Source organism: Echiichthys vipera, assembly GCF_963691815.1.
Source record: "Echiichthys vipera genome assembly, chromosome: 4".
NCBI lineage: Eukaryota > Metazoa > Chordata > Actinopteri > Perciformes > Trachinidae > Echiichthys > Echiichthys vipera.
The window spans coordinates 28,643,062-28,668,045 of record NC_139829.1 but is presented as its reverse complement, the minus strand read 5'-3'; the positions used below and the strand labels follow the sequence as shown (position 1 = coordinate 28,668,045).

At 41.4% G+C, this 24,984-nt stretch overlaps 1 protein-coding gene across 1 annotated transcript; it reads right to left on the bottom strand.

Annotated features, from left to right (window-relative positions):
* htr7c (5-hydroxytryptamine (serotonin) receptor 7c) lies at positions 1-24,984 on the bottom strand (the record flags this gene model as incomplete). Its single annotated transcript, XM_083912714.1, has 2 exons — positions 1-739; positions 24,518-24,984. The coding sequence occupies 2 exons, from the start codon at positions 24,982-24,984 to the stop codon at positions 1-3; spliced, it is 1,206 nt and encodes a 401-aa protein (XP_083768840.1).

Genomic DNA, 24,984 nt, shown 5'->3' with positions numbered 1-24,984 from the left:
TTAAACCTTGAGAGCCTCATGCACACCCACAGCAGACAGCCTGCGGTTGATGTTGCGGTACCGACAGCGGAGAAGGTCACGATAAGTCGAGCGCAGGTCTCGGTTGAAGAACGCGTAGATGAAGGGGTTCATTAGAGAGTTGGCGTAGCCTAACCAGAGAAGCGTGCGCTCCAGCCAGATGGGCACACAGCTACACTCCACTCCACAGATAAAGGGTCTGGCAGTGGACAGGATGAAGAACGGCAGCCAGCAGACAGCGAAAACCCCCACGATCACGCCCAGTGTTGTCGCTGCTTTCTGCTCTCGCTTGAAGATGGAGATGTTTCTGCGCTCGCGGTTCAGCAGGCGGGACAAGGCTGCGCACTCCTCAGCCACACCAGGCGGTTTCAGGCCCTGCATCCGCAACGCCTCGTTAGTCACTGTTTCGAGGCGCTCACGGCGCGCAAGGTCAGTGAAACGGTGCTTGGCGCCACTCTTGCGAGCTGCCTTGAAGATCTTGTAGTACATGACAAGCATAACCAGCATAGGGATGTAGAAGGCTACAGCTGTGGAATAGATGGTGTAGCCAAAGTCTTGGCTAATGAGGCACACACCGGCTGTGTGGACGTTTTTGGCCCAGCCACAGAAAGGCGGCAGGGTGATGGATGCTGACGCCAGCCAAACTCCCAGGATCATTTTCGCCATCAGCTGACCGTTCTGCCGGGCTGGGTAGGTGAGGGGCCGTGTGATCCCCAGATATCTGTGAGGAAAAGAGACAAAAGAAGAATCAGTTCTCACCTCCAGGCAGGTTTTCAACATGGCTACCTTGATGTTTTCTCTTAAACCATTTATTACCTTTTACAGTAGTTTTATCATAGCATAAACCAGGACAATTATTCACTTTTCCCATATAATACACTCTGTCTGTATTGAGATGAAACTGCAGTGTAGCAGCATCAAATGCATGTCTCTTCATTTTAAAGAAAGACATTTCAATGAGAGGTCATAAGCTCTGCCATTGCCTTGGAGGCCATTAGATGTTTTTCTTTGGCTTTAGAGGAGCTTAGAAGGTAGAGAGGGAGCTATCAATCAAAAAGGCAGCTCCGTGGTTTCAAATAGCAGCTGGAGGTGTCAGGGAAATAAAGATAAAGTGAGGTGTGAAAGGCTTTAATTTGCGCTAAACTGGGAAAATAGCCACTATTCTCACAAAATGATAAAAACTGTATGTGTGTATACCTCAGCATGTTTTGGCTGTATGCCCAAAGCCTTCATCAGCATTAAATGCGTCATTGATTGATTGAGAGCCGTATATTTGACACTCCCGGCTGTTTTTCTAGTCTCCGTCTCTATTGTTAATCACAAGATAAAAAGCTTTAGGGGACACTGGCCAATTCATCTCATCATCCACCAGCGATGCTATCAGCACTGTGGACATCAAATTCAGCTCAGTCGGCCTGGACGGGATTCTTCACTTTTTAAACAGCTTTTAGATGTTGAGTTTATGCGAGTCAGGTCTGGTCTGACAGTTAACAAATTTGCCTGTTTGTATGTTTTTAAAGCACAGTTCTCGTTCGATGGGACTTTAATAGGATCCGTACTTAATTTTCTGTTACATTCAGACTAAAGGACAGGGATTAATTACAAATATTTGTGTCCAACATGTTGAAAAGAGCAGTGTGTAGGATTTAGCGTCATATAGTGGTGGGTTAGAGGTTACAACCAACTGAATACCCCTTTCCTCACCCTTCCCTTTCCAAGCGCGTAGTAGAAGCTACAGTGCCCTTCGGGTACGGTCATGTTGCCTTTTTAATTCCCTTTTCCGCTTTTTTGGCGACGAGTATTCCTTCACCTGTGGTGTGGCATAAGTATGATTTTGCATTATGAAAAATGAACACCATGCTCCCTTGAATGCCAAAATGACTTGGAAACTCCATTCCACTTCCTTTTAAAACATTGCTGATGCACAGTGCAACAACAAAACGTTATTTGCAAATACAAGATAGTACTGATCCAAATGTTTCATTTTCCACAAGCCAACTGGCTTCAGAAAAAAGGACACTGTAGTCCAGCATGTATGCTGCACACTGTAGCTTGTTAACAGCTGACAATAGAAGTGGGATTGATCTTGATCAGAATCGATTGGAAAGGAGAATAATGCTACAACTGCAATGCATCTGTAAAGCACTCGATTATATTCCCACCACACCACCAATATCCCGACCCCCTCACATACAGTACACACACACACACACACACACACACACACACACACACACACACACACACACACACACACACTCATCTGACACAGATCTGATATTTTTTTTAATCTGCTTAGAATAGCAGAGTCACGATATTTTTTCCTTTCCTATCTGGACCGCATGTATAATTCGACGGGCACAAGAGGCATGTGACCTACATGCACACACAAGAATTTGTCAGCGTTGTCATGACAACAGGTGACGCGTCCATCATTCATCTGAGACAGGTGAGACATTATGTTGTTGCCCGTTTGCCGCTTCAGTGGACGAGTGGCAGCATACCCCGAGACACAAGCCTCATTTCAGCCAAAAATAAAGTCACTTTTTTGTTGCATTGCTGTAAATTAAATCTGGTATTATATATGTGACATCACGTGTCAGACGCCTTGACAGTAACTTTGTGGTTCCCATGAAAACTATTATGAACACTATTACAGCCTTCTTCCTAAAGATTCCTTGGTTCAGGTTAGTGGTGCTCGCTAAATATTACATAACAACGCCTCTTATTCAAGCCCTAATCCCTCCAACCACTGCTCTGCCTAATTTACAACCCTTACTTAAAATGTACTTAAGCTTTACAGGAGGGCTGAACACATCCAAGCGAGCAATGTCAAATAGATACAAGACAGATACTTAGATGGGAACACCCCATGTCGTGGGAATTCTTAGGAATATATACCGAATCCCAGTAATGCAACACTCTTTCTCTGAATGCATCATTCAGTAATGAGGAAGGTGGTGGTGGTGCTCATTTTGGGGGATATTTGTGTATCTGTAAGGGGGTGGAGGGCAGTTCTCAACAAAGCTATGACTCATCTTTAGCCCACTGTTTTTCAAACGCACTCTCATTCGACACAGAATCCTCTCAGCATCCTGCAGAGACAAACAATTGCCAGGTTGAATAAGACAGCATGGATTTTAACACTTCATTACACAGCTTGCTGCTTGTATTTTAGCAGCATGAGTAGACGCAAACATCTGTGGAACCTCCGCTTGGTTTTGTTTTGTTCGTTTCATCGACATAAAGGAATTAAACTTGCCTCTAACAGGATATAGCAAACACACACATATACACACACCAATAATGACACTACAATGTACCAAGTGAACAAATAAAAATATGCACACTAATATTTCTTTGGCCACTTGGGCAGAAACAAGCTATAAAGTTGACATATTATCACCTTTAAAGTTGATATGGCAAAAAGTTGTTAGCAAACAGTCACACATAGAGAGATCTATCTGCACAGCCGCTCTGGAGTACTGTCTGGCTGCACCCATTATCATTCTGCTATAGTGGGAAAAAACATGGCTTCCAGTCCATAAAATAATGTTGGGAGGGAAGGCAAGCCCATGCTTTAATATGGCTAAATGCCCACAAACGATATACAACGTATAATATACATATTCTTTGTAAATCTTTACAACAATTCACTGAAACAACAAAGCAGGCCGGCCTTACTGCACGATCCAAATCTCTGTCAAAACTTGCCATTTCAGCGTGTAAGTTGCTACATCAGAGCTTATTGTTGTTTTTTCCTGTAGCAAAGGGATTTTATAACCAGCAGGCAGCAGCAGCCTGGTCAACTAGAGGTTGATATTTAACGTTTTTGGCACCCTTTTATGTCTGCAACGTACTGGACTCCTGTGTAAAATTATAGACGTGTTAATCGTATACATCCTGAGTGCTCCAGAAGTTAGGTGACGTAGTATAACAAGCCTCAACTGCGTTTAGGGAGGAGGTCAGGGTGGATGATTGGACCATACACACACCAGACTTTCCCCCAGGAGACCGTTTCATGTCCCATTTGTGTCCCATCCCATGTGAAACTGGAACTTAATTATGAAACAGACGTACTTATTTTAACCCAAACCATTATCTTGGCCACCTGATTATATATATATATATATAAGGAAAATATATAAAGAAATATATAGAGAGAAATGCTGCTGCTTATTCACTAGCTTGTTGCTAACCTGTCTGTCTCCTCTTTGGGGGTGGGCAGGTGGTGTACAGTGGGATTTAGAGCCTTTTTAGCTGGAAATAGTTGCTGCTGCATCTGAAAACTTTGAACTCCAGAGAAAAACAAAACATAAACCCAAAACAATGAGCTTAAATATAATAAAAAGCTCAGAGGAGATGAGAGGAACAAACATAAGGGGATAATTCTCTGTGGTTTCATCACTACAAGCGACCCCTCGCACATTACATGCAGTTGATTTGGATCATTGTTAATATAGAAATGCTTATTATAGCAGACTTAAGGAACCTTTCTCTTTCAGCATGGTATCTGCAATATAAAACTAATTTGAGTAGAATGCAAAAATATGTTGTAATAATCACATTTCATTTATGTGAAACCTCATGGGAGACCCCACACCTCAGAAGAAGTACACAATCACGCAAAAACAAACAGTGGCAACGGATTAAAATCACTTCCCAGAAAACACCCTGCACTAAACACTAACAGTGACACACACGTGGGGAGTTTAGAGTGTGTTTTGTCATATCTGGAGGATTTGGGACAAATCCACAGCCGCAGCAGCCCTCAGGGATTACCCTGCCACTGACAAACAGTGTGTCTGAGCTAATGGAGGAGTCCATTACTTCTGCTAAGCTACCAGCTAGGGCACAGTCAAGTGAACTATTTTCTGTGCACTGTACACTGTAAGCGGCCCTGGCATGCAACAGTCTTCAGTCACCACTGACCAGGAGCAGCTTTCAAACATTTTTTTTTTCCAAGAGGAAATCCACAATGAAATATTGACCAAGCTGCAGGTGATTTGGGCAGAGGAGTGGTAAAATTAGAACGATCTCCTAGGAAGAAAGTAACGGGACAGGAGGGAAGCCTGTACAAAGAAACTCTCCACTGGAGTATACCCACTCGTTCATCTCACTGACGAATTCCTATGGCATACACTTCAGGGCAATCCATAAGCAGCCTATGAAAAAGGGAAGCGTTGTCCATTTATGGCAGAATATTTTTTTTTTCTATGTGAGTGAAGTGGACACAGAGATGCAGACATCGCCTGAAATCAAAGAATTTGTGTTGAAGAAATGTCTCTCGCAGAAGTGGAGCTTGGCTGCTTCTTATCCAGCAGTCAGTGTGCATTCGCTGCATTCATGCTTGGTTTGTTTTACATGCAGTGAAAAAGAGCGCTGAAAGGGGGAAAAACACCCAATCCACGGTTCAGTCAGTGCAAACTGTTGTTGCTGCAAAATATTTGAAAGAAAAGCTTGTTTAATTATTCTTTTTTTTGGTGTGGTTTTTCTGGAATAACCCTAAACCAATAAGGTTTCTCTTCAAGTAAAAAACAATAAAAAAAATGAATGACAGCATGAATGAAACAGTGCTTATTGCAACAAAAGTATCATCACAGAATTTTTGAGCTGCCCTAGACTGAAGAAGACCACATCTGTCTAGTGAGAGCTCTGAGATTTCTCCGACATCAGACAACAACCTCGGTCCTCCAGGAATGCTTGCGCTCTCCTATTCTATTTGAGGAACCTCCGTAAGAGAGAAAGGGAACTGCTTCTCTCACAGAGCACAGTGCACAACACGAGCAGAGCTGTAATCCCATCTGTTTCATACTTGACACAGAATTCTGCCTTCCTCTTTTTAGATCTAACAAACTTGCACCTTTTTAGTTCAGGTTCTGTTTTGTTCTCTGACTTCTGTTCGGGTTAAGGTTGAATGAGTGAGTAAAATAGCAGCACCAGTTTTTAAAATCTCATTTAGACTGTTACATAAGCCAAAGTGAGTCATCCCTGGACAGACTTCATTTCTTCATCCCCCTTCTGTCTGTTACCTCCAGTCGAAGGACAGCCAGCTTAGGTCAGACTGGTGTCAAATACTCTGTGGAAGTGTTGGCACCTATTTTAGCCGACATGTAGAAGAAGATGATTGGGAATTGCCACACAAGAGAAAATAAATGTTTACCAGAAAGCGACTTATGAGGACTTATTATATGCTCAAAAAATGTTTTGGATAAAATAAGGCCCCGTTTACACAACGCTCGCGGGTGAAAACCACAAAAAATGTTATCAGATGTGCCTTTCGTTTAGACAGCGACGGCGTTTTTGGGGCTTAAAAACGTTGCGTACGTGTTAATGAAACATCCATGTAACAAGCATGGTCTGCGGCTGGAGGTTGCAGACCATGCTGCAGGTGCCTGTCCCACTGCACGCCGTCCTGCTATCAGGAAGAGAAGTAGAAGGAGGTTCTAAGCATGTGCGAGCTCTGGGTGGTGTTGTGTGGCAATGCTTCACAGCACCACCTAGCCACCTGACGTGCATACTACACATTTCACACACTTTTGCCCCTAAGGATTTTCGTCTAAACGCAGAATAAAAAGTAGGAATGTAACACGTTTTGCGTTTTGTTTCTAGATCGTCTTCGTCTAACAGGGCCTAAGATGCTGTGGAAGTGACTGCAGGATTTTAAGTGTTGTCAACTTTGATATTAAGAATTAAAAGGTCGGTTCACCCAAATGATAAAAATGGATACTTTACCACTAATCTTTATGTTCCCGCTTTAGGCATATAACAGAAAACAGAAGCAATTGACAATGCAATACAAGATGAAATGCAGTGATAAAGTGCTAAAAGAGCGGCGTTCACTGAAAATGCTTTTTCTTTTGGTGAACTGAACATATCCATTTACAACTAATAAATGTCAAGACTTCCCCCATTAAAATGTGTTTCCCCCTAGCTAAACCCAAACCAAACCTTATTTCTAACCATGTTTAAGGAAGGAAACGCTGTTCGATGGGGGAACAGACTTTAACACTGGTGTTGCTAGTGACACTGCCAATTCAATTGCAGCTATCGCTACTGCCGAGGTCCCTTCATTTGAATATTTGAAGGAGTTTGATCAGCATATCGGTACAGATTCCAACAGACAAAATCTCATTTTTGTACAAATCGTGCCTGCCAGGTCTGAAAAAACAAGTCAGCCACACTGGTAATGCATTTGAAACAAACTTATTGGAACTATGAAAATTGTGAACGATGAAAATTGTGAACTAGTTCATTTAATCTGTGTGAAGTGGACTTTGAGCTTGCTCTTTTTAAGTGCATACATACATCTTGCATCATCCTTCTACATATTAATTGCAAGATATTAGTTTGGAATAATCCATGAATTATGATGGTTACTTCTAAGAGCGACTAACTTACGGGACGTGTCTGACACAAAATGATCTTTAACCATTGATTGAGTCTGATTCAGGAGGACCCCCTGTGGGCTCCCAAAACAATTGCCCATGAATGGCACCCCTTACTACACTTTAAAAACTACCATGCTTTGCTTAATAGTTGTTGCAGTCGTAAGCTTTTCTTAATGGTGAGCTATATTTACAGAATCATTGCCTGTACTTGAAAGGCACACCTAGAAACAATGCTTCCACCCCTCTGACTTTAAGCCCTGGCGCCTTCGTTATGTCTGTTTTACTTCCTCCTAATTGTTGTAAAGCAGAACTGTGGATATTTTATGGCCTCCGCTGCACAGCACACCACCTGTCCCTATCTGGTGTTTATTGGCTCTCACAGCAATAGAGATGATGGGCAGCTATTAGTGCCACGGTGATAAATGGATTCCCCTTCCAACAGCCAGCGTGTCCATCCCTGTCAGAGCTGGGTGTCCTTGAACAACTCTACGGGCTCTACGGAACAGAGTAGGGTAGGGTATATAGAATAGAAGATAAAGGGCGACTAGAAAGCAACACCTATACAATATGAGGTAGTTTGGTTAAGCCGCAGATGAGCAGAGTACTTTGTAACAGACAACAGTTAAAGGTGGTTTCCCCAGCTTGGTTGAGCAGACCTAACACTCCACGGAAAGGCACAACAAGGTGACTTAAACCGTCGGCTATACTCAAAATAAACTAGTTCATTTAACATGTCATGTCTGACCGGCTACTTTGAAGGAGGTGTGAAAATCTTGCCAGGATATTAAGGGCCGAGACACAATAATCATTTAAATGGGAATGACGGAATCTTTTGTGGGAGGCATTCATTGTGTGGCACTTGTTTGTGTGGCACTTGTTTGTGTGGCACTTGTTTGTGCATAAGAAAATTGATTAGTCTCACCTCCACCCATCTGGCCAATCTCTGCAAAGTGGGTGTGATTGTTTCAGAAAGTAAAAAAATTGTCAGATGCAAAGTAATAATGCAGGGTTTGGAAGCTGTGCGGCCTCACATTGCCCTCTGGTACAATAAGGTATGTATCTTAATCATTTTAGACCGATTGTACTTGTTTTTAACACAGGCCTATGTAGTTTCTCTCCGTGAGAGGACTGTGTAGCCGCACATAGAGAAAAGAAAAACATACAAGCTGCTTCAAACTAGAGAAGAGCCCCATGGAGCCTGTGTGGTTGCGCACAGCTCCTGTGGTCCATGTAGCAGCTTCAATTGGACATAATGGGGTATTAGTGCAGTAGGCTATAATTCATCTTAAGGTCATAATCCGTAAGAATTGAGATATCTTGTTTTTAGCGGCCTCTTTGGCAGTAAGACGTAACTGCAGGCAAGCCTGTTCTTTCAGAGCCCTCCATCTTGTCATGTTCACGGTTCACAGACTTTTTTTGTATTGTATTTTAGCGGCTCTCGAGGGATATCTCTGTTAATCGTTCATACACAGAAAAAATGATCCCAATGACTTATTTGATGACTGAATTTTCAGAAAAAGACCCTGGGATGATTTTACACAGGAATTACACTTTAATGACAATTCCCATCGTGTGTTAGGACTGAGTTAAAGCCTATTACCCCTTTCGGCTTCATAAAGGCTCAAGTTTGTGACTCGGCAGTTTGTAAAAATGTAGCTCTGTGTTCTTTGGCCTATTGTTAGTACATCCCACCACACCGCAGCTTTTACAGCACCCTCACACAATACAAAGTCAACGGTGAGTGATTAATTGCTTCCCCTCTGATGTGGGCAGGGCTTTGTGTCTCAGTGGCTCCAGTGGGTCATCGAGCCATGATTTCAGGGCCCGCCCAAAAAATCCTCATCTCAAAAAGTGTGAAAAGCTCCATATATCTGTATTACATGAATTACAGTCTATTCACATGTTGTCAGAAATCCTTTCCCATCATGTAGGCCTATAATGTGTTGTGAAAGAAATCTCTGAGTTTCCTTTACACAGACTTTAACGTTGTTCTCCTCTCTTTTCGGCTAACTCTTTGGACTCCCTGTCCCGTTGGACTCTAACAACATTATCCGGCCCTGATCTTTCATGGGTGTTTGAACCTCTTCATTCTGATAACAGCAGCCTATGAGAGCTTCTCTCAGCTCTTCCAGTCCTCAAGACACTTCAGAAGCACTCACACATGATCTGTGCTCCATGGCTTGAACAGAGGAATCATCCAACCTACTAGATCATTTCTGGAGTACACAGTACATCCGCACATGAATGTTTCTGACTAAAGATTAAGGTTGAACTGTAAACATTTGGTTAGACAACTATAGGCCAAGGCTTTGGTTTCATCATGTGCAAATAAGAACATAATAAGCTAAAATCCTCTCTTTTTCCCCTTGAAATGTGTTTGTTGTTGTATTGCCACATTTTTTTCATCTAAACCAGTCAAAAGATTTTCCTTTGGTTAAGGTTGCACACTTTGTATGCTCAGAATTGTATCGTTATCTTTAATGTGCGTGATACTTCTTTAGACAACGCTGTCTCCTAGAAATTAGGTTCATATATTACAAAATTATCCCCCCAATTGCTTTGTACATTGTCTTTACATTTTATTTTAAAATATGCTTTATCTATCTTACATGACATGCATTCAAAATGGAGGAGGTTGAGGTTTGCATGCTGATCCCCACCTGAGGTTAAACCCGGGGAAGGCAGTTTATGTTGGGCAAAAATATGCATAATAATCTTTCATCATATTTTTAATTCAAGTGTTCTGAAAACTGCACTTCTGCACTTCCTCTTGACTCTCTTTTCAGGTTTTAGAAAAGGTCATTTGAGAGAGAGAGGGTTCATTTTGGCTCAGGACAGGTAGGGGAGAGGGAGAGCTGCAGGAACAGGTTCTTCAGTATTTCTGTATTAAACTAAGACCATGAACCCCCCCACCCCCTATATGTCTTATTCTTTCTTGTAGTTAATATTCTGGAGGAGAGGCAGAATGGTCACAACCTTAATTTCCATGCCCCCACTTATAAATAACTATTATGTAAGCAAAAATAATGAGGTTAACACAAAATTTTTAATATGCATGAACAACTTGTTTTTTTGACCTACGCTGTAACTGTAGGAAGCTCATCAGTGCATAAAATCTTTTACTTTGTGTGTGCGCTTTTTTCGTGGTGAAACATATGGGGCTTCCTCAATGTTTTTCAGTACGAGACAAGTTAAGAACACATTTTTCTGCTTCATCACACTGTTTACTTTTACTTTCTGGATGGATTCTTGCCTGCTTGTTAGCATTTAGCCATTTTCTGCTCCCTTTTAATTCTTTAAGGAGATATTTTATTCTCATTTTCAGTTTCATAGGTGTATTTTGGACATGGATGTTGGCTTTAATATTCAAAATACACGTTATTACTGATATAATGTCCGTCTGGATATACTGGATACTACTGGATATATGTTGCGCTTTAGCCTGTTTTCCTTAAAGCCCCGCCCCCTCCTAAAAAAGTCCAGTCTGCTGTGATTGGTCAGTGTTTCCTGGTCTTCCATATCTGCACTCTCAGCGTCCCTACAGCATCCATGCAGCATCCTTGCAGCATCATTGCAGCATCATTGCAGCTGGGCAATGACTTTAACAGCACTGTAGCAATACTTTACTTATAAACTATATAGTATAGCTGTGTACTGAAGTACTGGTGGCTCGTTTAAAGGCACAGTTTCTGAATAAGGGCTGTGTGCATTTCTCTGTGGACTGAGCGTTTCAACACTAAAGCAGTATTTATATAGCACGTCGACTCACTTTAGACATAAATATCTTTGCTTTTTACTTCCATTACCGTGGCAGCCATGGTGACCAGAACTGTGATGCAGCTGCAAAGCCTCTATAGACCTCTCTTAGGAGCAGGGATTTTAAATCTGTACGTATACCACTGCTTTAGTGGGATATATTCAAAAATAATTTTTAATGTGCATGTAATATGGCATGTGAAGTGCTATTACTGCCCACCAAATGTGCCTTTACTGTGGTCAGCATCCCTCTAACACCAAAATCTGCAGTCATTTGTGAGATCCCAAAACACTCACTCAAATATTAATAGTGTGCTAACTCGCTCTTCATTATTATACAATGACTCAAGTCTGTTAGTGGAAGGCGAATAAGTATGTGCCAGCGAGTCCATCTTCTTTTTTTTCCCCTGTCATGATAATGTGAGAGCGAACGTGAAGAGCCCCTCCATCTTTGTCTCCTTCCCTTTGGTTCTGTCTCCAAGTGCACTCACTCTCACAGAGGACACCTTGAAAATTAAAAATGCTTAGAGGAAGTCTCAGATGTGGGGGAGGAATCTAATTCAACCCTTCCTCCCATTTTACTTCTGACCTTTTAGGAAAAAAATTAACTATTTTAGTTACCAAGGATACCACCGGCAGTTCCTTTTTGAGTCGATTCACTTTTCTTCCAATTTGGCATCTAGCCAGCAGATAGTGTAGCTGAAGTAGCTGTGCGGCCCATTATATGTCATCATTTTGTGGCTCTGCAAATGGAAAAATACAGTGAGGAGGAGTTGTATCCAACTTGTTCCTGAGTCACTAGACATGTAACATAAAGGTGAACATTGAGGACTGTGCGTTTTCTCTACCTCGTATACTTTTACTGACCTTTTATTTTTGGGACATGAAAATATCGTTCGGCTAAGAGCGAGAGAGTGCTGCGGATACCTGTATTCATGCTGAATTGTGTTTTTATGAATGACCACACAGAAAATATGAGTCTCCATTGTGTAGTCCTGAAACATCAACACCCAAGGTTCAAACATGTTGTTTATCCCTTAGAAATTTTTGTAGAGCATAAATCATATTTTCAATGTCATACCTCCCATATCCATTTTTAATTAAAAGGCAGCAAACATAGCACGTTTAGGTTCAACAGTGACTACTTTATGCTACTTTATGCTATGTCACATACAGCTACGTTGTAACAAATGTGTCTTATTTTAACCCAAACCATAATGTTTTCCAAAATCTTACCAAGAACAGTTTATCAACATTAACCACATGTTTAAAACTGCTGCTAATTTAGGAAATGCTCCTGTGGGTCGTATCAGAGGTTATGAACAAACTACCTATTTGCACGTGAGGGTTGTAGGAATTGTTACATAATTCCTCATTTATGTATTTGTATGTCTTTGAATTTCATTGTCATTGAAGGGTACTATACACCCTAACACACACTGTATGCCTTTTAGGCCCATCCCTATGATTTACCTAGGGCAACAGTTGCTTCATCGTGTGTTTAAATAGTGATCTAACAACATTAAAAAGGCACTTAGGCAAGTATGTACAGGTGTTCTCTTTCACCAGCATTATCTGCAAGTGTCAATAAGTTCATGTGAGAAAAACCAAAGCTGCTCAATGATTCTTGACACAACAGAGTCCTGCGTTTGTGTTATTCAGATCTCAACCTGAACAGTGCTGGCAGGAGATTTTAGGCCTTTTGTGATCTTCTATCTTGGGGCGGCAGTAGCTCAGTCCATAGGTGACTTGGCTGGGAACCGTATGGTTGCTGGTTCAAGTCCCTGTGTGGACCATGTATGGAGCGTGGACTGGTGGCTGGAGAGGTGCCAGTTCATCTCCTGGGCACTGCTGAGGTGCTGCTGAGCAAGGAACCCCCAACTGCTCGGGGCACCGGTCACTGGCAGCCCCCTCGCTCTAACATCTCTCCTTAATTGCATGTATAGGTCCTGTTTGTGCACATGTGTATTTCGGGCCTGTGTGTGTAACATGATTAATAATAAGAGCGGGATAAATAAAGTAATTTTTCTTCTAAGGGATGAATTGTATCTATATTATGCCTTAAGTCTTCAACCCGATGTCGTGGCAAATATGCAACCTATAAATCAAACTATTAAGCATTGTTCTATTAAAAAAAAGTTCAGATAAAATAAATGGGCACAAAGTGAATAGGCCTACTGTATGTTCAGCTATGCCAAGAGTTATATTTCAAGCACAAAGGGACGAGCTTTCCTGCTTACATCAGCAAAACTGATATCAATGAGAGCACTTTTACTGCAGTTTATCTTTCCTTATCGCTAAGTTATTAAGCCTCTTTTAACTGGAAGAGCATGTTAAAGTGTACAGTGTCATGTGTGTACTGTATATTTCCTGGATTCATCTTCATGCAGGATAATTGGAAGAATAAACAAAGAGAATAGCATTATGGTTGAGCAAGCACAGCTGTGACAACAAGGTAATAATACTGATACTGATCTAGTGAAGTAAAGGTCACTGTTGTGTTGCCAAAGTAGTGCACGTAATGATGGGTTAAAAACAGGCAGTCTAGCCATAAGCTGCACAATAGGATGAAAAGAGGTTGATTTCTTTTTTTTATAGCTACAGTTTATTTAGCTTGGTGTAAATGTCACTAACCTTGTAGCTTAAAATCATAAAATCTGTGCTGGTCAGATCACTGGCTCTGTAGATGTCGTAAATGTTTGTGTGTGTGTATGTGTGTGTGTGTGTGTGTGTGTGTGTGTGTGTGTGTGTGTGTGTGTGTGTGTGTGTGTGTGTGTGTGTGTGTGTGTGTGTGTGTGTGTGTGTGTGTGTGTGTGTGTGTGTGTGTGTGTGTGTGTTAAGCTGTATCAGTTGAGCATGAGAAATGTACTTGCAGTTCTTTGTAAGACAGGTCTCAGCTTAACACAAAACCACAGTTTTTACTTTTGCAGTTTTTCATTAGCATATGTGAAAGTAAATATAGGACATCCTCTCTTGTCTCACTGGAGCTACTTCTCTGTGCACTTCCTTACAGACACAGACACACCCACGCAATCCAAACACAAACACCGAACACACAATCCACTAACACTGGCAAACAGCTCTGAGCTAGCAAGCTATTATTTTTAGCCATGCTAGCTGCATGAATCCAGGGATGGCAATATTTGTTGGTCATTCCAACACGTCCAGGCTGACATCACTGTTCCCAGAGGAGGAAACCTGCAGCCTTTGGTCACCCCGTAAATGTTCCTCTAGCCCCACTAATAACTCAAACTTCACTATTATCTAGTGGAATATCTTAACATCCACTTAGTGGTTTTGCACAAATTCCATACAAACGATCACGGCCCACAGACAAAGTAATGTATCCCACTGAGTTTGGTGATCCTGCGATTTTTCTCATGACATTCTCATCAGCCTCAGGTGCTTGAGTTTATGTGGAGCTCAGTAATAAATGCATGTAAAAGCTGAAGTCGTTAACTTTCTATGGAAAATCTGTTGGTTTGTTTTTATATATTTGCAGAAACTGTCACTATAGCTAAACGAGTCATCAAGTCATCTACCTCTCTCTGTGTGCTCCATACAGCATCTGCTAGACTCCACTGCGCCTGACCGACAACCAATCACAGCTGAGCAGTCAGGGTCAATGCCTACTAATGGCCTCCCTTCAACCTGTGAAACTAGGCAGAGCTGATTAAATATGAAATAGATTCTGTTAATGTATTGCACATTTTTGCATAAAGTGTGTTCATAAACATATTTTAGTGTACTGTTTAGTGTGTGGGCTTATTTTTAGCTAGACTTGGTCACAAACTCTCACTTTACAGCTTAAGTCTCAAATTTGGGTTTTGATTTATTTTTTATATATCACTGGTAAATCCTTTGCTTTCTAGCTATGTTAGATTGGGTTGCTGTAGATCATATTTCAATATATTGTTAATTATATTGTTGTTATTGTTAATAATTGTTAACTTGCACATTAGGTAAAACTGCCATTTTTGTGTGGTCAAAACTGAGTGTTGCAACTTCAAGGTAACCAAAACCGTAGCACCCTACTACTGAATTTAATTCAGTTCAAAATAATGAACTTTCAGTCTCAATTATAAATGCCTGGATTACATTTGATGCCACTTTTCCCAGTATGTCACATACATTTTCACAGGCATTTCAGTGTGCGGGGCTGCCTACAGTGCAATGACCCAGTTAGTGGTAAGTTCTGGGATTCAGTATCTTGCTCAAGGGCAGTTTGGCAGTGACGGGCCGCCATAAATCAGTTTTCTATTTCACAGCTGGAATACAAACTCGGTTCAGTGCTGGGGGTTAGATCGGTAATTTCTCAGCATCTACCTGACCTGAGTCAAAGAAGGAGTTCCAGCTGTAAAGACACAATTAACTACATCCAATAAACATTTCCATCATACTCTTGGATAATGAGTTTAGAATTAACTGACAACTACAATAGATTGATGTACAGCAGTAAACATATGTGAATAGCGGCGTGTCAGTGAGAGAAATATGAAGCAATTAATTAATGTCCGAAGGGATTGCTTTTATGAGCTGTTGCCTTTGGCAGCAGTAGAGTATGAATAGAGAAACTCATACTTTATACACCTGAGCATAAATACACATGGATGGGTCACTGGTGTGAAAAGCTAACTTCTCAGTAAATGTGTATAAGGGCATCCAAAGTATAAATATTCAGTTCATATGCACAAATGAACCAAATGCCTAAACCTGAATTGCAAATATACTGTATTATCTGCAATCCACAGCATGATGTTGTGTGTTTGCGGCCTCATAGCTCAATCAGCAAGAAGCCCATTATCTCACTGCTTGGTAAATGCTGGTCGCCTTTTGTTCCATCTTAAGGAATAATGGACCCCCCCTTTGTTATGCCAAACACAAAGCATGATTTATGCCACACTAAAGTCACTCAGCACTTCTTCCTGTCCTAGAGATTGCTGTGTAAATAGTGTGACAGGCTGGGAAGAGCAAAATAAAACTCAGATCTCTATCTGTGGACTGCTTACTAATCCATCATCCTTCATGTCAAATTGCACAGGAAAGTGCAACATACCAGTGCTGCCGCTGACGTATGAACGTTGCGTATCCTCGGCTTTTCAGGAAACAAGGGTTTCCAAGCGTTTTCATCAACCTTTGGTTCATAAACTCCCTCAAACATCACAGGAGCAGAACAAAAACATCAAAATGGGATCAGATAGGGTTATTCTAATCAAACAGAAAGAACATGCAAATCATTCAAAACATTAGCAGAACAACCCGGAAAAAAAACCTTCATATCCTTATTTTAATTTGTGAAAGCACTCTGGTTGGATATTTTCATTTTAGTCTTTGATCCATCAATAGCACTATGATGCAAAGCTGGATGTGGTTCAACAGCTCACTGATTAGTTGTGTTGGCAAATCTGATTTAAGTGGCTCCCTACAGAGACAACCAATAAATCAACGAGATAAATCAAATCACAGACCATGTGTTGTTGAAGTATGAATCTCTGTGTCGTTTAAGCACGCAGTTTCAAATCTTATTTCACTTGCCTATAAATTCTATGTCCCTTTAAGGGCAAGGACCAGCCTCTCTGCATAAGGATCTGTCACAGTTCTCCCCCATAAAGTGTGATTACGGCATTAAAATCATCCTACGGTCTTTTTCGGCACTTACATACATTAAACAAGCCATCGAGACAGGGTTTTTTTTGTTTATACCATAAACAGAGAAATACAGGGGATTTGCTAACAGCCGAATGTGGCTAACACTGAGTAGCCCGGGGCAATAGTGAAGGCATTAAAACACCTTTTTTTTAACACCAAACCTCTGCAGTCGCATGATAACAGTCCTTACACATAAAACGAAGCACCAATGGGCTCCTTCCTTTTAGATTGCATCTGGTAATCGACTTGAATGGACTTTACTACAAGAGGAGTTGGTACTGGGGCCAGTTGGTAAGTCTTTCAAAACACTCTTTTAATAAACTCCGGGTTCACTAACTACGTTGTCGGCTCTTCGTTTTATGTGTGAGCACTCTTATCATAATACTGTAGACGTTTGGTTTCATTTTGAGCAGTATTGGTTTTAAAAAGCTGTTTTAATGCATTCATCGTACTTCCCCGAGCTAATCAGTGTTAGCCATTTCCAGCTTTTAGCAACTCTCCCGGATTTCTCTGTTTATAGTTCATACACGAAAAAAACCTCAATGCTTTATTTGATGTATGTAAGTGCATAAAATGACCACGGGATGATTTTGTGCCGGAATTACACTTTAACCCCTCCCGTCACTTTGGAGTACTCTTATATTGGAGTGTCCCACAGAGCTACAAGTAGTCAAAGTAAAAAACTTGGGGGGAAAATACTGTGGAAAGGGACATTTAAGACTATTTGCCTGGGCCATGGCTCTATGGATGGCATTGGTGATTGGGCCACCACTTTGGTCCAAACTGAAATATCACAACAACTATTGCTGACTATAGCTAAGATGGTGCACATGGCAAATATTATACCTGCTAAATAGCATGCTGTTAGCATATTACTTTGTCATTGTACGCTTTTTGTACACAATTTTGTACAGACTCTATCCTGTCATGTTATCGTACCGAAAGGATCGAATTCTGATAATAACATGACATTGTGTGGGGGGGGAGCTGCAAGCCATGATATAGACTCTTAGTCTTGTTCTCTTCTTCCTCTTTGCGTTGTTTCGTTCATCAGATCACATTCCCATAATGTTGCATTTCTGCCCTTCGCTGAGTAACCTTTTTTCTTGAGCTATTTGCAAATTAGGGAGATGTCTTCACAGAGAACAAAGTGAGAATGCAATAAGACAGGGAAGAACATGGGTGAAATAATGCATGATAACTACACCATTCACAGTACGCACTGTGATTCAGCATCACTTTACCATATCTGTTATCAATTAACTGAAAGTGATTAGGATCAAAGATGCTGATGGCTGAGTAAAATATGTCCTGTGAAAGGCAGGGATGGGAAATATTTGGTCATGAGATGCAAAAAGTCGACAACTCAAGACAGGGAAAAATAATGTGATTTATATTTTTAATGAATAATGACCGTGTTCTCTATAGTTAGGGTTTAGTTAGCTTGAATGATGAACCACTATTGTTTTGTTTTTTTTAGATATCTCTGTATGATCAGTCAGATACTTTAGGACGAATATGAGATTCCTTGTACTAAACACTTGGGTATACATATGCATCTGCACATGTATACTGTGTGCTCTTGGTAATGTTTCGTCTCTCTACTTTTCATCAGGAAGTTGACAGAGCACAAAGGGTTGATAGATGACAATGTCCCCTCCCCTACTTTGTATCAACCTACTTTTGGCGTCCTTGCTCAGCCTTGGTTTTGATCTCAACTACACACCTGTGAAGTTTTTGGCCCATGTCTTGCACTGTTGACGGAGGAGCTTGATATAGAAGGAAATTAGTTTAATTTTCAAATCATGACCAAATATTTCCCATCCTTACTTTTCACAGGACGTATTTTACTCATCTATCAACAAATTCAACCCTACTAGCTTTCAGATGATTGATAAGAGATATGGTGAAAAGCCTTCCCCCCACTGTATTGGTAACTAAGCCACGGTACGCACTGTGTATGGTTATCATGCATCCCATTTTTCCTTTTACCTTTACTTCACCCTTGTTTTTCCCTAACTGCATTCTTACTTTGTTCTCAATATTTTCAAATAGAAAAAAGGGGAGGAATGCAATTGTAACAGCCAGTGTCTCCAGGACCACACTTTGCCTTGATGACACACACACACACACACACACACACACACACACACACACACAGACACAATACCAGTGTCGCTGTCACGGCTGAAAACAAGTCACTGCCATCCTTTTGCCTTTCTCTTTGCCTTTCTGTTGCCCTTTGGGTCCATTTCACCACACACCGACCTATCTGACCACACAATCAGCGGACCATTCGTCTCTCACTTCACATACTTCTGTAATAGAAGTAAAACAGGATGTAAACTGAGCTGCGGTTGATAATACAAGCAGCACTTATCAATTATTAACTTTCCAAATTCCTTCTCTCAGCATTTCTATTTAATGGTGCTCTGATATATTTCCATTGACAGTAGTTTTGCCCTGGTAGAAATGCTTTTTTTATAGGATGTGGGCAGTGGTGGATTTTAAATTTAAATATAGTTTTCTCTTAAAAGATGAGGGCGGTTTATCTGCTCCGTATAAAACAACTGTAGTGGCTTGAAAACATTAAATGTGTCTCTTGTGGTTTCCAAACCCTCTAACATGTAGCGCTCTATTTAAACTGGTTGTTATCACAAGATTAAAGAATCCAATGTAATATCATATTTAGTATCAAAACGCACTTCCTGTCCCAATTTAGCATTCCTTTACAAGCCGACTGCCTTTGATCTGATCACACTGGCCTAGCAGGAGGTGTCCAATCCACCTCCTTTACATTTTAGTGAGGTGGCCAACAAGTGGGAAGGGAATAGTGCTTGAGAGAGTGCAGCTTAGGTGTCACATCACATTACCTGACGATGCATCAGCTAGGTCAAGTCATCTGCTGCTGCTGGTGGATGTTCCACAGCTTCACTAACCAAGCACTTTCTCTCCAGGGACGAACTTACGCGCCAGCCTCACAGAAATATCATCAGACATGGAAGGCAGGTCAATGTGGGAGCTGCGTGTGTACTCTGCTCATCATTGACACACCAATTGGCAGAAAGCATGTGAAGACTGGCTAATCCTGCTGTCATCGAAGGGCCCCAGCTAGTGTGATTTCCTCCCTCAAATCCCCTGCAGAAGCTTACGGATGTGATCACACCTACACTTTATTTTCTTTAGTCTGAACCTCGGTGGAAAAGTTTACTTCCCTGCAGTTATGTGATGTTTTTTCTTGACATCCCATCCAATTTCACCGATAGTTACGCCGGGCTATATCTGATTTGCAAATTCAACTCTGTGTCTTCTATATCAAGCTCCTAGCTAGCACTATCTTTTCTTAGATGTCTGAGGAACTACTGATAAGGACTACCCTCTCTTCCCACCGTTGTGAATAAATCATTCATATTTTACTTTTGAATTATTGAACATACAACATATCACTCTAAGTGAAGGTAAAAACTGACTCCAGCCAAAAGAGATACTAACTTTTCAGGGAAGTCGGCACGAAAGCGACTAAGCATTTGCCAAAATTGCATACTGGGATATTTGTGAAATTGCAGACCTACATCCAATAACTCTTTTATTCACTTCCCACCACTCAGACTGGATTATTATGCTGTGACTGGGTCAATGCTGTGGTGTGTTAGGTGTTGAATTTTCACTTAAAGAAGCTGGAGGTGCTGAATGGGTACTCATCCATGAGCATGGCTTCCATAGCTATAAATTCTCGTTTAAACATACCGTACAAAGTCACTAAGAGTAAAGAAGAGTATTCTGCAGTTATTTTGATGTGACCCAGGCCACAGGACGGGTAATCTTATTGCAGGGGGAAAGAGGCATTAGGTTAAACATTCAGATTTAGAATTAATGTAGCATTAATGCACGCCCCTGGTTAACCTGTCATCCCCTTTCAATTAGCAGAGAGAGTGCAGGGGCAGAGGGGTTGTTTAATTAAATATGTCTTGTCTGTCTGATTTATTGATTATTTAGTTTACAGAGGTTTGTGCAGATTAGAATCTACAATTTGGCCCCGATGACAGCTCTTAAATATCAGCAGCCTATACTGGATGTATAAAGAGAACTGGATACAGCGTTCAAGGCGGAGCCTCGTTGATTCCTGTGAAAGCTGCTCAGTGGTGCATGAAGCCAAAAAGGTTCAACTACCACATCTAAAAATACCCGGATGACCGACACTTATTCTGGCATACTCCTGCACTGATGGGCCCAAAGCACAGGAGCACTAGAGACTTTCAATATGTGATCGGACCAAATGCATCAAATTCTGATATGAACGGGAGTCATTTCCCGGGGTTTGTGACGCTCCAAAGAATAAACCCATGGATCTACAGACGTCTCTTTCGCCATGTAAGTCAATGGGAACAAGTCTTTTTGGGCATCGCATAACTGATGTGGAAGTTGTAATCCCGCCGATTGTATTGATAAATCTGTGATGCTGTCCGTGGTGCTGAATTCGCAGATGGATTTGTACTTTGTAATTAGGCGCATTTCCATTGTCGTAAAATGTGGCTGTTGGAAAAGTTGCAGGGCACGCCCTCTCAAAAGTCCTCTCCCTGGGCATGTCTCCGTAGCAATATCACTAATTTTCTGTGAATATGGTCTATTTTCTAGCAGCCTCAACATACCATGTATTTCTTTCTTCACTGGTGCTTTGTATTTGACGCTCTGTTATTTTACCTTGCTACCGGTTCTGTTTGTTCCGTGATGTCCTCTTTTGTTCAGTGAAGTTCTGTCCTGCTTATGTTGTTGTTCTTTATTTTGTTTTTTTGTATTTTAGAAAAAAAAAATGTTTTCATCGATGCCAGGGGACTACAGATGAAAATGAGCCTTTTGGCTAATTCTGGCATTTTTAACCCATGTATGATCATGTGTTTCATTAATTTGCACTGTCCCCTTCTTAAATAAACTGAAGTGAATTGAAAATGTCTTTAAAATAAATTTGACTGCATGTGTAAAATTGTGTGGATCAGTGGTAAATTAAATATATCTCTTGTTCCCTAACTTCATGGGGTTGCAAGGTATCTGTGTAAGTAACCCTTCAAATAATCTTGAAACCCTATCTTCATTATTTCATTTTATAACGTTGGGGCCTGCAATTCATTTTTCCCCACGTGGTTTAATCCGGTACTGATTAGACTCTGTATTTCACCAGGATGAAAGTTACTCTCAGTTTCTCAGAGAGCATCTATTGAAGCCTGTCAGGTCCCTACATGATCATAAATCCATCTATTGTCCATATTTGGCATACAGGCTACGTACTATATGCAGCTTTCCCCCGACAGTATAAACCTGGAGAAGCTCTGAGTGACAATCAATACCACTCAGCAGCAGAGCGCCTTGTCTCCAAGGATTAAAACCATCACAAACAGACCTGTTCAGTCCTGAGCCTCATTTGCAGCACTCCTTACTGTTCATCTTAATTTTACAATGCATGTCCTTGGGAATACTAAATGACAGTAAAAGAGCACTAATTACAGCTAATCGAGTGGCTAATTTGCAATTCTCATCCAAATGAATTATCTCTATGATTCCCATTGTGAATCGTGTTCCCAACACACTCTGCATTGTTTAATTAAAACAAGTCTGTTTTCATGGAGATCAGTCCAAACAGTTCAGAGAACTGTCTGTGCAGCAGATGAAAATAATCCCAAACCGACTTCATGATTATTTGTAATGAAATGAGCTGTATTGTAAAACATGAGATTGTGTCTTTTTTTTATTATAAAACAGGTTGAGGTGCTTTATAATTACTATGAAAGCATCAAAACACTCAATTCACAGAGAGATGCATGCAGCCTGTATTCAGAAACTGTGTCTTTAAACTGACTGCGAGGACTTCTGCGCGGTTGTGATGTCACAACTATACTATATATAGGTAGAAAGTGCCGCTAAAGTGACGTCACAGTCATTCCCGGCTGCAATTATGGTACAGAGATGCTGCAGAAGACCTGGAAACGCTGACCAATGAGAGCAGACTGGGGCCCCCTCTGCTCTGAAAAGGAGACAGTCGCTAAAACGGAGTGGGTGTGAAGACAGAAACATTCAAACACTCTATATGTATATAAATAAATAATGTGTTTTTTCACGTTAAAGCGTGTAAATATGTTCCAGTAGAAACCCACTATACAAGAAGGCCTATGAACCTGAAAATTAGCATAATGTGCCATCTTAAAATTCTCAGTTAGTGACGTGGAAAATAACCTCCAGAACGGTGTGATGTGGTTTGGTGTGCACACTTTGATTTCATGGTACCAGATTCAATCACCTCCTCTATCTTTTCAGACATGCTCGCTCACAGGTGGGTGCATTTGTCCTGTCTGACCTTATCACAGACAATAGCCATGAGACCCGAAAGTGCCGATTCGCAACACTCCCACTTATCCTCCACAGGAATACAAAGATAGGCCTGCTCTTACACACTGACATTGTTTATTTCTACTCAGGTAAATTCTGTTGTAAATCTAGACAATGTATTCTTTGTATTTGCTGGGATCATAATGGGGGAAAAATGTACTTCTATAGGAAGGTGTAGCAGAACAATGTCTAACTGGACTGAAGAGGTCCGCTCAAAACCTGACTGGCAATTTAGTGGCAAATTCCACAATGTCCATCCGTTTTCAATCTGACCTCTGTGACCTCTAACGTAACCTCCCGCAGCCTACCCAGCTAATCTTATCACCCTTTGTCCCACCAGACCAAATCACTTCATCAATTCACCAAATCAATTGCATGAATGATATCTGTGATGCAGTTCCTCCTATAATGTCATTAAATCCTCAATCATACTTAAGTCCCGTGAAGTCAGCGACCACAAGCAAGAAACATGCAGGTTTCCTGGTGTAATGCACTGAGGTAATAACGCCTGATTGGCAAGAAGGAGGAATAATCAGATCATCAATACTACAATTAGCCGTTGTTGTCATTATGGTACAAGTCACTTTAGTGGGAGCAGTGGACACACTAACAGGCATCATGAGTGGTGACTCCAAAGAGCTGTACCTGAGATGCACAGTGGATCTGGATGGGTGGGGATGAGTGCTTACTTCCCCTATTTTTTGAAAAGTGAATTTTAAAGCAACTCACTATGGGGGCATTTGGGAACTAACTTGAATAAATTATTTAGGAACGATGCGTTGATGCAAAACACCAGGATGGCGGTGCTCATATGAGACAGAAAAACGTTGGAGTTGTAGTTTAGTTTTTCTCAGAATTGAACTTATACCGCACTCTCATTTAATTAATAGAGAGCAGATGCAATGTGTCTTCAGGTCGATGGTAAATCATGTGTAAAAGTCACAGCGGCTGTAGGTCGATGGGCGCTGATCCTAAATGCGTAATTAGCCCATGAAACACTGCGCGTGATTCCGGTCAAGCATGCTTTAAATGAATCACAGTCTGCGTATTCATTTTCTGGTTCAGTGACAAAGCGCACATATTATCAGAGACACATTTGATCTGACACTAGGCTTTTAAATGCCATTTCCTGGCGCACAATCGAATCCATCACTTGGCGCTTGAACTGTCCCTGCCTTCAGCACACTTAGAAGAGCTCATCAAATACCATACAGTTGTCTCCTCTGTGTCATTTTTAACGCAGAGTGCACTGTCTGCGTAATGTCGGTGCCATTGTAAGTTGACAGGTTCCGATATCAAATCAGCGCGTAACTTTGGCAACTTACCTATCGACGCTGATCACGCACAGAGTCATGATGGAGGCCGTGCAGCACATTACATCCATGCCGATGAAGATGTTGCAGAACACTTCTCCAAAAAGCCACTTTCCCCCCGTGAGGTCTGTCACTATAACAAAGGGCATCACAACTATGGCCACTGACAGGTCCGCCACGGCGAGAGACACCAGAAGGTAGTTTGAAGGTTGCCTTAGTTTCTTCACCACGCACACCGCGATCACCACCAGCGTGTTCCCCATGACGGTGACCGCCGTGATGATCGCTAACATCACCCCGATAATGATCTTCTCCGGGCGCCCGAAATCCTGCAGCTGCTCCCCGCACGACTCGTTCCACATTGCCGTGGGACTGCTGGTGGGGGGCGCGCTGTACATAAGCTGCAGAGTGCCATTGATAACTTCGGAAATATCCTCTTTCTTGTTAAAAGTGAGCTCAATTCCCGAAGTATTGAACAT